The sequence below is a fragment of the Bos indicus x Bos taurus genome, chromosome X, assembly GCF_003369695.1.
Source record: "Bos indicus x Bos taurus breed Angus x Brahman F1 hybrid chromosome X, Bos_hybrid_MaternalHap_v2.0, whole genome shotgun sequence".
NCBI classification, from domain to species: Eukaryota; Metazoa; Chordata; class Mammalia; order Artiodactyla; family Bovidae; genus Bos; species Bos indicus x Bos taurus.
In genome coordinates, this window is record NC_040105.1 from 7,928,568 (window position 1) to 7,939,405 (window position 10,838).

Sequence of the window (10,838 nt, forward strand, 5' to 3'; positions counted from 1 at the left end):
GGAATATTGACATTTGCAGCAACATGGAAGGTATACTATGAAGTAAAATAACTCAGACAGAGATAGACAAATACTGTATGATATCACTTATAGAATCCAAAAGCACCACCAAGTAGAGAATATAACAAAAATGGAGGCTCACAAATACAGAGAACAATCTACTGGTTACCAGCGGGGAGGGATGAGGGAAGGGCTATACAGAGGTGGGGGAGTGGGAGGCACACCGTGTTAGGTGTAAGATGAGCTCAAGGATGTATTGTACAACGTGGGGAAGAGTGCCAGTACTCTGTAATAAATATAAATGGAAAGCAAACGTTAACAGTTGTATAGTAAGAAAGAAAAGGAAAGGAAGAGGGGGGAGGAAGGAGGGAAGAAAGGAAGGAAAGCATGGTGTTTTTGGACATCACAAAGCCAACATTGATTAGGCCATTTTTAGCAAAGGAATGTAGTTTATTTTTTTTAATTCATTTATTTTCATTGGAGGCTAATTACTTTACAATGCTGTAGTGGTTTTTGCCATACTTGACATGAATCCATCACGGGTGTACACGTCTTCCCATCCTAAACCCCCCTCCCACCTCCCTCCCCATCCCATTCCTCTGGGTCATCCCAGTGCACCAGCCCCGAGCACCCTGTCTCATGCATCGAACCTGGACTGGCGATCTGATTCACTTACGATAATATACATGTTTAAAACCTATTCTCTCAGATCAACCCACCCTCGCCTCCTCCCACAGAGTCCAAAAGACCGTTCTGTACATCTGTGTCTCTTTAATGGTCTCGCATACAGGGTTATCATTACCATCTTTCTAAATTCCATATATATGCGTTAGTATTCTGTATTGGTGTTTTTCTTTCTGACTTATTTCACTCTGTATAATAGGCTCCAGTTTCATCCACCTCATTAGAACGGATTCAAGGGTGTTCTTTTTAATGGCTGAGTAATAGTCCATTGTGTATATGCACCAGTGCTCTCTTGTCCGTTCGCCTGCTGATGGACATCTAGGTTGCTTCCATGTCCTGCCTATTGGAAACAGTGCTGTGATGAACAAAGGGGTACACGTTGTCTCTTTCAATTCTGGTTTCTTCGATGTGTATGCCCAGCAGTGAGATTGCTGGGTCCTATGGCAGTTCCAGTTCCAGTTTTTTAAGGGATCTCCACACTGTTCTCCATAGTGGCTGTACTAGTTTGCATTCCCCACAACAGAGTAAGAGGGTTCCCTTTTCTCAAGCATTTATTGCTTGTAGATGTTTGGATAGCAGCCATCCTGACCGGCGTGAGATGGTACCTCATTGTGGTTTTGATTTGCATTTCTCTGATAATGAGTGATGTTCAGCATCTTTTCATGTGTTTGTTATCCATCTGTATGTCTTCTTTGGACCAAAGGCCTTTAGAATGGAGCAATGGGCTCCCACAGGTGGAGCAGGGGGAGTAGCCCACCTCCCACCTCCCGTGCAGGCAATACTGGGGGGCCTTGCCCACGAAGACTTTTATTACAAGAATAAACCCAAGTAAACGCTGGTTCTGTTTGGATTACCATCTCCATACTCCAGTATTCTAAAATAATGTCAGTAATTAAATACGCTTCCTCTGCAAAACCAAATTGTGTTGGTTTAAGTTTGAAAAGTTGGTTGTCATATATGTCAGGTTTTAATATTTTACATATTATTCACAAGGTATAAAGTTTTAGTGTACATATATATAAACGCACACAAGTGTGTGCATGTGTATGTATATATAAATATATATATATATAAATTCATACGGCCACAGTCTTAGTACTTATCTTTAACAATTCATTGTCTTCTATGAGGGAGTTCATTAAGAGAAGACCCTGTTCAACAATTGTCACCAACACAGGCTGCCATGGTTACCACTGCTCCCTTCCCCAGAGCATCCTTAATGGTTTGCAAGGCCTTGAGATCACTTCCTGCACAGCCTGCAGTCCCCGAGGGAATGTACTAATACGCACCCCACATTCAAACAGTTGATTCTAAATACACGGTGATACCACAAAAATTGTCAAGGTAATGCACACGATGCGCTTTTATTTAGGTCTAAATCAGTGAAACAAAGTATTCACTGCAAGGTACAAACTTTTTTGAGCTTGCAAAGAACAAAATCGTCTTATATTTGAACACAAAGTATCTTGCAGAATTTGAAAAATAGGTTTTAAATGAAATTCATACTTAATTGTCAGTTATTTTGAGACTATGGAACAAAGAAAATAAACTTATGTTCACTGGGGCTGCTTAAGCTGTATCTTTTTCAGATTTTTTTTTTTTATTTCCTTTACACTTTTACAGTCATAAATAGATAGAATAGACAAGGTTTGGAGGAGACACACTCTCCCTGCCATGTGACCCATCAGAGTTGACTTAGAGAGATGAGGCTGGCAGGGAGTTTGGAGGCCTCTTTAGGGGAATTACAAATGCCTCATTTCTCCCACCGAAACATCTGAATTGCTCCCCATCCCCCGCTAGAGGTGTCAGGATGGGGCTTTGTGATGTCAAGGCCCACCCAGGGCCACCATTGGCTGGGCAGGAGACTTGCTGACCTCATAAAGCATGAGGGTGTGTCTCCCTGGGGAGGGGTATATATAGCGGTGCTCAGGGGCTCTGGAGCAGACCACTGGGAGGCCTCAAAATGACTAAGCGGACTGGGAAGCCCCAAGGCTCCAGAGTAGTTAGGAAACACCTGCCTCCTGTTACCCGGGACAAAAGGATGAAGACCTCCTCTCAACTGAGGCCCCCAAAAAATGTCAAGGTCAGCTGAGGCCACCCAAACTCCTCTTCCCATTGACCCCACCCCATCAGACCCCCTGCCCTGGCCTTGCCTGGCACATAACCCTTCTCTGCCCACACCCCTTCTCCTGAAGCTGTCGTTCCTGTCCACCTTCACCCTCTTCCCCAAACCAATGCCATTCTCTACCCCTCTCTTGTTTTCTCCAGGTGGCCAGGGCAAGTGCGAGAGTGAATAATCACCTTCAGGCAAAGCTGACCAAGAAAACTTCTCAGAAACCACCCACCACAAGGAACCTTAGCAAAAACGGAGGCTCAAAGCTCTGTAGCCAGTGTTGCAAGGTGAATGAAGAGCTGAATCAGAACGGACCAGAGGAGGTCCCAGAGAGTGTGGAGATCCCTGTCATTCCAGCGGGACCGGTGGGCAGCCAGTGACTTGAAGGCATGGCTAGAGACCTCAGAATTCTTCGGGGGTCTTGCCGCTGAGTACTGGCCAACAGTACAGACGTGACTATTATACCAACTCCATACATTAAGAATGAAAATAAAATCAACCTGATGTGAAATTATGTTTGTCTCTGAGTTCTCTGAGAGTGGGGGCAGAGAGGGCAGGGCAGGGATAAATGTGTGAAGAGGGAGAGAGATGGGTCCTGTGGGGTTGGAGATGGGCCCAGAAGGTCCAGTTTGCCAGAAAGTAGGGGGGGAAGAACTGGTTCCAGACTCAGCTTCAAAGATACACTTCCCATGGGAGAAGCGGAAGAGGACTTGGTGTTTTTCTGCGTGCGTGCAGAGATGGAAACTGAGCCGGGGAGCCGTGTCATGTGTGCGGTGGCAGTGCCATTTGCTAAAAAGGCATAGAAGGAAGTTGCCCCATAAAAGGAATGGAATATTGACATTTGCAGCAACATGGAAGGTATACCATGAAGTAAAATAACTCAGACAGAGATAGACAAATACTGTATGATATCACTTATAGAATCTAAAAACACCACCAAGTAGAGAATATAACAAAAATGGAGGCTCACAAATACAGAGAACAATCTACTGGTTACCAGCGGGGAGGGGATGAGGGAAGGGCTATACAGAGGTGGGGGAGTGGGAGGCACACCGTGTTAGGTGTAAGATGAGCTCAAGGATGTATTGTACAACGTGGGGAAGAGTGCCAGTACTCTGTAATAACTATAAATGGAAAGCAAACGTTAACAGTTGTATAATAAGAAAGAAAAGGAAAGGAAGAGGGGGGAGGAAGGAGGGAAGAAAGGAAGGAAAGCATGGTGTTTTTGGACATCACAAAGCCAACATTGATTAGGCCATTTTTAGCAAAGGAATGTAGTTTATTTTTTTTAATTCATTTATTTTCATTGGAGGCTAATTACTTTACAATGCTGTAGTGGTTTTTGCCATACTTGACATGAATCCATCACGGGTGTACACGTCTTCCCCATCCTAAACCCCCCTCCCACCTCCCTCCCCATCCCATTCCTCTGGGTCATCCCAGTGCACCAGCCCCGAGCACCCTGTCTCATGCATCGAACCTGGACTGGCGATCTGATTCACTTACGATAATATACATGTTTAAAACCTATTCTCTCAGATCATCCCACCCTCGCCTCCTCCCACAGAGTCCAAAAGACCGTTCTGTACATCTGTGTCTCTTTAATGGTCTCGCATACAGGGTTATCATTACCATCTTTCTAAATTCCATATATATGCATTAGTATTCTGTATTGGTGTTTTTCTTTCTGACTTATTTCACTCTGTATAATAGGCTCCAGTTTCATCCACCTCATTAGAACGGATTCAAGGGTGTTCTTTTTAATGGCTGAGTAATAGTCCATTGTGTATATGCACCAGTGCTTTCTTGTCCGTTCGCCTGCTGATGGACATCTAGGTTGCTTCCATGTCCTGCCTATTGGAAACCGTGCTGTGATGAACAAAGGGGTACACGTTGTCTCTTTCAATTCTGGTTTCTTCGATGTGTATGCCCAGCAGTGAGATTGCTGGGTCCTATGGCAGTTCCAGTTCCAGTTTTTTAAGGGATCTCCACACTGTTCTCCATAGTGGCTGTACTAGTTTGCATTCCCCACAACAGAGTAAGAGGGTTCCCTTTTCTCAAGCATTTATTGCTTGTAGATGTTTGGATAGCAGCCATCCTGACCGGCGTGAGATGGTACCTCATTGTGGTTTTGATTTGCATTTCTCTGATAATGAGTGATGTTCAGCATCTTTTCATGTGTTTGTTATCCATCTGTATGTCTTCTTTGGACCAAAGGCCTTTAGAATGGAGCAATGGGCTCCCACAGGTGGAGCAGGGGGAGTAGCCCACCTCCCACCTCCCGTGCAGGCAATACTGGGGGGCATTGCCCACGAAGACTTTTATTACAAGAATAAACCCAAGTAAACGCTGGTTCTGTTTGGATTACCATCTCCATACTCCAGTATTCTAAAATAATGTCAGTAATTAAATACGCTTCCTCTGCAAAACCAAATTGTGTTGGTTTAAGTTTGAAAAGTTGGTTGTCATATATGTCAGGTTTTAATATTTTACATATTATTCACAAGGTATAAAGTTTTAGTGTACATATATATAAACGCACACAAGTGTGTGCATGTGTATGTATATATAAATATATATATATATATATATAAATTCATACGGCCACAGTCTTAGTACTTATCTTTAACAATTCATTGTCTTCTATGAGGGAGTTCATTAAGAGAAGACCCTGTTCAACAATTGTCACCAACACAGGCTGCCATGGTTACCACTGCTCCCTTCCCCAGAGCATCCTTAATGGTTTGCAAGGCCTTGAGATCACTTCCTGCACAGCCTGCAGTCCCCGAGGGAATGTACTAATACGCACCCCACATTCAAACAGTTGATTCTAAATACACGGTGATACCACAAAAATTGTCAAGGTAATGCACACGATGCGCTTTTATTTAGGTCTAAATCAGTGAAACAAAGTATTCACTGCAAGGTACAAACTTTTTTGAGCTTGCAAAGAACAAAATCGTCTTATATTTGAACACAAAGTATCTTGCAGAATTTGAAAAATAGGTTTTAAATGAAATTCATACTTAATTGTCAGTTATTTTGAGACTATGGAACAAAGAAAATAAACTTATGTTCACTGGGGCTGCTTAAGCTGTATCTTTTTCAGATTTTTTTTTTTATTTCCTTTACACTTTTACAGTCATAAATAGATAGAATAGACAAGGTTTGGAGGAGACACACTCTCCCTGCCATGTGACCCATCAGAGTTGACTTAGAGAGATGAGGCTGGCAGGGAGTTTGGAGGCCTCTTTAGGGGAATTACAAATGCCTCATTTCTCCCACCGAAACATCTGAATTGCTCCCCATCCCCCGCTAGAGGTGTCAGGATGGGGCTTTGTGATGTCAAGGCCCACCCAGGGCCACCATTGGCTGGGCAGGAGACTTGCTGACCTCATAAAGCATGAGGGTGTGTCTCCCTGGGGAGGGGTATATATAGCGGTGCTCAGGGGCTCTGGAGCAGACCACTGGGAGGCCTCAAAATGACTAAGCGGACTGGGAAGCCCCAAGGCTCCAGAGTAGTTAGGAAACACCTGCCTCCTGTTACCCGGGACAAAAGGATGAAGACCTCCTCTCAACTGAGGCCCCCAAAAAATGTCAAGGTCAGCTGAGGCCACCCAAACTCCTCTTCCCATTGACCCCACCCCATCAGACCCCCTGCCCTGGCCTTGCCTGGCACATAACCCTTCTCTGCCCACACCCCTTCTCCTGAAGCTGTCGTTCCTGTCCACCTTCACCCTCTTCCCCAAACCAATGCCATTCTCTACCCCTCTCTTGTTTTCTCCAGGTGGCCAGGGCAAGTGCGAGAGTGAATAATCACCTTCAGGCAAAGCTGACCAAGAAAACTTCTCAGAAACCACCCACCACAAGGAACCTTAGCAAAAACGGAGGCTCAAAGCTCTGTAGCCAGTGTTGCAAGGTGAATGAAGAGCTGAATCAGAACGGACCAGAGGAGGTCCCAGAGAGTGTGGAGATCCCTGTCATTCCAGCGGGACCGGTGGGCAGCCAGTGACTTGAAGGCATGGCTAGAGACCTCAGAATTCTTCGGGGGTCTTGCCGCTGAGTACTGGCCAACAGTACAGACGTGACTATTATACCAACTCCATACATTAAGAATGAAAATAAAATCAACCTGATGTGAAATTATGTTTGTCTCTGAGTTCTCTGAGAGTGGGGGCAGAGAGGGCAGGGCAGGGATAAATGTGTGAAGAGGGAGAGAGATGGGTCCTGTGGGGTTGGAGATGGGCCCAGAAGGTCCAGTTTGCCAGAAAGTAGGGGGGGAAGAACTGGTTCCAGACTCAGCTTCAAAGATACACGTCCCATGGGAGAAGCGGAAGAGGACTTGGTGTTTTTCTGCGTGCGTGCAGAGATGGAAACTGAGCCGGGGAGCCGTGTCATGTGTGCGGTGGCAGTGCCATTTGCTAAAAAGGCATAGAAGGAAGTTGCCCCATAAAAGGAATGGAATATTGACATTTGCAGCAACATGGAAGGTATACTATGAAGTAAAATAACTCAGACAGAGATAGACAAATACTGTATGATATCACTTATAGAATCTAAAAACACCACCAAGTAGAGAATATAACAAAAATGGAGGCTCACAAATACAGAGAACAATCTACTGGTTACCAGCGGGGAGGGGATGAGGGAAGGGCTATACAGAGGTGGGGGAGTGGGAGGCACACCGTGTTAGGTGTAAGATGAGCTCAAGGATGTATTGTACAACGTGGGGAAGAGTGCCAGTACTCTGTAATAACTATAAATGGAAAGCAAACGTTAACAGTTGTATAATAAGAAAGAAAAGGAAAGGAAGAGGGGGGAGGAAGGAGGGAAGAAAGGAAGGAAAGCATGGTGTTTTTGGACATCACAAAACCAACATTGATTAGGCCATTTTTAGCAAAGGAATGTAGTTTATTTTTTTTAATTCATTTATTTTCATTGGAGGCTAATTACTTTACAATGCTGTAGTGGTTTTTGCCATACTTGACATGAATCCATCACGGGTGTACACGTCTTCCCCATCCTAAACCCCCCTCCCACCTCCCTCCCCATCCCATTCCTCTGGGTCATCCCAGTGCACCAGCCCCGAGCACCCTGTCTCATGCATCGAACCTGGACTGGCGATCTGATTCACTTACGATAATATACATGTTTAAAACCTATTCTCTCAGATCATCCCACCCTCGCCTTCTCCCACAGAGTCCAAAAGACCGTTCTGTACATCTGAGTCTCTTTAATGTTCTCGCATACAGGGTTATCATTACCATCTTTCTAAATTCCATATATATGCATTAGTATTCTGTATTGGTGTTTTTCTTTCTGACTTATTTCACTCTGTATAATAGGCTCCAGTTTCATCCACCTCATTAGAACGGATTCAAGGGTGTTCTTTTTAATGGCTGAGTAATAGTCCATTGTGTATATGCACCAGTGCTCTCTTGTCCGTTCGCCTGCTGATGGACATCTAGGTTGCTTCCATGTCCTGCCTATTGGAAACCGTGCTGTGATGAACAAAGGGGTACACGTTGTCTCTTTCAATTCTGGTTTCTTCGATGTGTATGCCCAGCAGTGAGATTGCTGGGTCCTATGGCAGTTCCATTTCCAGTTTTTTAAGGGATCTCCACACTGTTCTCCATAGTGGCTGTACTAGTTTGCATTCCCCACAACAGAGTAAGAGGGTTCCCTTTTCTCAAGCATTTATTGCTTGTAGATGTTTGGATAGCAGCCATCCTGACCGGCGTGAGATGGTACGTCATTGTGGTTTTGATTTGCATTTCTCTGATAATGAGTGATGTTCAGCATCTTTTCATGTGTTTGTTATCCATCTGTATGTCTTCTTTGGACCAAAGGCCTTTAGAATGGAGCAATGGGCTCCCACAGGTGGAGCAGGGGGAGTAGCCCACCTCCCACCTCCCGTGCAGGCAATACTGGGGGGCATTGCCCACGAAGACTTTTATTACAAAAATAAACCCAAGTAAACGCTGGTTCTGTTTTGATTACCATCTCCATACTCCAGTATTCTAAAATAATGTCAGTAATTAAATACGTTTCCTCTGCAAAACCAAATTGTGTTGGTTTAAGTTTGAAAAGTTGGTTGTCATATATGTCAGGTTTTAATATTTTACATATTATTCACAAGGTATAAAGTTTTAGTGTACATATATATAAACGCACACAAGTGTGTGCATGTGTATGTATATATAAATATATATATATATATATATATATATATATATATAATTCATACGGCCACAGTCTTAGTACTTATCTTTAACAATTCATTGTCTTCTATGAGGGAGTTCATTAAGAGAAGACCCTGTTCAACAATTGTCACCAACACAGGCTGCCATGGTTACCACTGCTCCCTTCCCCAGAGCATCCTTAATGGTTTGCAAGGCCTTGAGATCACTTCCTGCACAGCCTGCAGTCCCCGAGGGAATGTACTAATACGCACCCCACATTCAAACAGTTGATTCTAAATACACGGTGATACCACAAAAATTGTCAAGGTAATGCACACGATGCGCTTTTATTTAGGTCTAAATCAGTGAAACAAAGTATTCACTGCAAGGTACAAACTTTTTTGAGCTTGCAAAGAACAAAATCGTCTTATATTTGAACACAAAGTATCTTGCAGAATTTGAAAAATAGGTTTTAAATGAAATTCATACTTAATTGTCAGTTATTTTGAGACTATGGAACAAAGAAAATAAACTTATGTTCACTGGGGCTGCTTAAGCTGTATCTTTTTCAGATTTTTTTTTTTTATTTCCTTTACACTTTTACAGTCATAAATAGATAGAATAGACAAGGTTTGGAGGAGACACACTCTCCCTGCCATGTGACCCATCAGAGTTGACTTAGAGAGATGAGGCTGGCAGGGAGTTTGGAGGCCTCTTTAGGGGAATTACAAATGCCTCATTTCTCCCACCGAAACATCTGAATTGCTCCCCATCCCCCGCTAGAGGTGTCAGGATGGGGCTTTGTGATGTCAAGGCCCACCCAGGGCCACCATTGGCTGGGCAGGAGACTTGCTGACCTCATAAAGCATGAGGGTGTGTCTCCCTGGGGAGGGGTATATATAGCGGTGCTCAGGGGCTCTGGAGCAGACCACTGGGAGGCCTCAAAATGACTAAGCGGACTGGGAAGCCCCAAGGCTCCAGAGTAGTTAGGAAACACCTGCCTCCTGTTACCCGGGACAAAAGGATGAAGACCTCCTCTCAACTGAGGCCCCCAAAAAATGTCAAGGTCAGCTGAGGCCACCCAAACTCCTCTTCCCATTGACCCCACCCCATCAGACCCCCTGCCCTGGCCTTGCCTGGCACATAACCCTTCTCTGCCCACACCCCTTCTCCTGAAGCTGTCGTTCCTGTCCACCTTCACCCTCTTCCCCAAACCAATGCCATTCTCTACCCCTCTCTTGTTTTCTCCAGGTGGCCAGGGCAAGTGCGAGAGTGAATAATCACCTTCAGGCAAAGCTGACCAAGAAAACTTCTCAGAAACCACCCACCACAAGGAACCTTAGCAAAAACGGAGGCTCAAAGCTCTGTAGCCAGTGTTGCAAGGTGAATGAAGAGCTGAATCAGAACGGACCAGAGGAGGTCCCAGAGAGTGTGGAGATCCCTGTCATTCCAGCGGGACCGGTGGGCAGCCAGTGACTTGAAGGCATGGCTAGAGACCTCAGAATTCTTCGGGGGTCTTGCCGCTGAGTACTGGCCAACAGTACAGACGTGACTATTATACCAACTCCATACATTAAGAATGAAAATAAAATCAACCTGATGTGAAATTATGTTTGTCTCTGAGTTCTCTGAGAGTGGGGGCAGAGAGGGCAGGGCAGGGATAAATGTGTGAAGAGGGAGAGAGATGGGTCCTGTGGGGTTGGAGATGGGCCCAGAAGGTCCAGTTTGCCAGAAAGTAGGGGGGGAAGAACTGGTTCCAGACTCAGCTTCAAAGATACACGTCCCATGGGAGAAGCGGAAGAGGACTTGGTGTTTTTCTGCGTGCGTGCAGAGATGGAAACTGAGCCGGGGAGCCGTGT

At 44.8% G+C, this 10,838-nt stretch overlaps 3 protein-coding genes across 3 annotated transcripts; all 3 read left to right on the forward strand.

Moving 5' to 3' along the window:
- The first annotated feature begins 2,597 nt into the window (after positions 1 to 2,597).
- LOC113887632 lies at positions 2,598 to 3,311 on the forward strand. The gene is made up of 2 exons (XM_027534805.1): positions 2,598 to 2,767; positions 2,953 to 3,311. Exons 1-2 carry the CDS (start codon positions 2,648 to 2,650, stop codon positions 3,175 to 3,177), a joined length of 345 nt encoding a protein of 114 aa, XP_027390606.1. The 5' UTR covers positions 2,598 to 2,647; the 3' UTR covers positions 3,178 to 3,311.
- A 2,918-nt stretch (positions 3,312 to 6,229) lies between these two features.
- LOC113887633 lies at positions 6,230 to 6,943 on the forward strand. Its single transcript, XM_027534806.1, has 2 exons — positions 6,230 to 6,399; positions 6,585 to 6,943. The coding sequence occupies exons 1-2, from the start codon at positions 6,280 to 6,282 to the stop codon at positions 6,807 to 6,809; spliced, it is 345 nt and encodes a 114-aa protein (XP_027390607.1). The 5' UTR covers positions 6,230 to 6,279; the 3' UTR covers positions 6,810 to 6,943.
- Positions 6,944 to 9,875: 2,932 nt separating this feature from the next.
- Positions 9,876 to 10,589, forward strand: LOC113887637. The gene is made up of 2 exons (XM_027534810.1): positions 9,876 to 10,045; positions 10,231 to 10,589. Exons 1-2 carry the CDS (start codon positions 9,926 to 9,928, stop codon positions 10,453 to 10,455), a joined length of 345 nt encoding a protein of 114 aa, XP_027390611.1. The 5' UTR covers positions 9,876 to 9,925; the 3' UTR covers positions 10,456 to 10,589.
- Positions 10,590 to 10,838: the final 249 nt, after the last annotated feature.

Bases quoted from the DNA above. Each gene is read 5' to 3' on its own strand.
- LOC113887632 (XM_027534805.1), top strand. From the start codon at position 2,648: ATGACTAAGCGGACTGGGAAGCCCCAAGGCTCCAGAGTAGTTAGGAAA. The intron at 2,768-2,952 runs GTCAGCTGAGGC...TGTTTTCTCCAG, and splicing joins GGCCCCCAAAAAATGTCAAG to GTGGCCAGGGCAAGTGCGAG.
- LOC113887633 (XM_027534806.1), top strand. From the start codon at position 6,280: ATGACTAAGCGGACTGGGAAGCCCCAAGGCTCCAGAGTAGTTAGGAAA. The intron at 6,400-6,584 runs GTCAGCTGAGGC...TGTTTTCTCCAG, and splicing joins GGCCCCCAAAAAATGTCAAG to GTGGCCAGGGCAAGTGCGAG.
- LOC113887637 (XM_027534810.1), top strand. From the start codon at position 9,926: ATGACTAAGCGGACTGGGAAGCCCCAAGGCTCCAGAGTAGTTAGGAAA. The intron at 10,046-10,230 runs GTCAGCTGAGGC...TGTTTTCTCCAG, and splicing joins GGCCCCCAAAAAATGTCAAG to GTGGCCAGGGCAAGTGCGAG.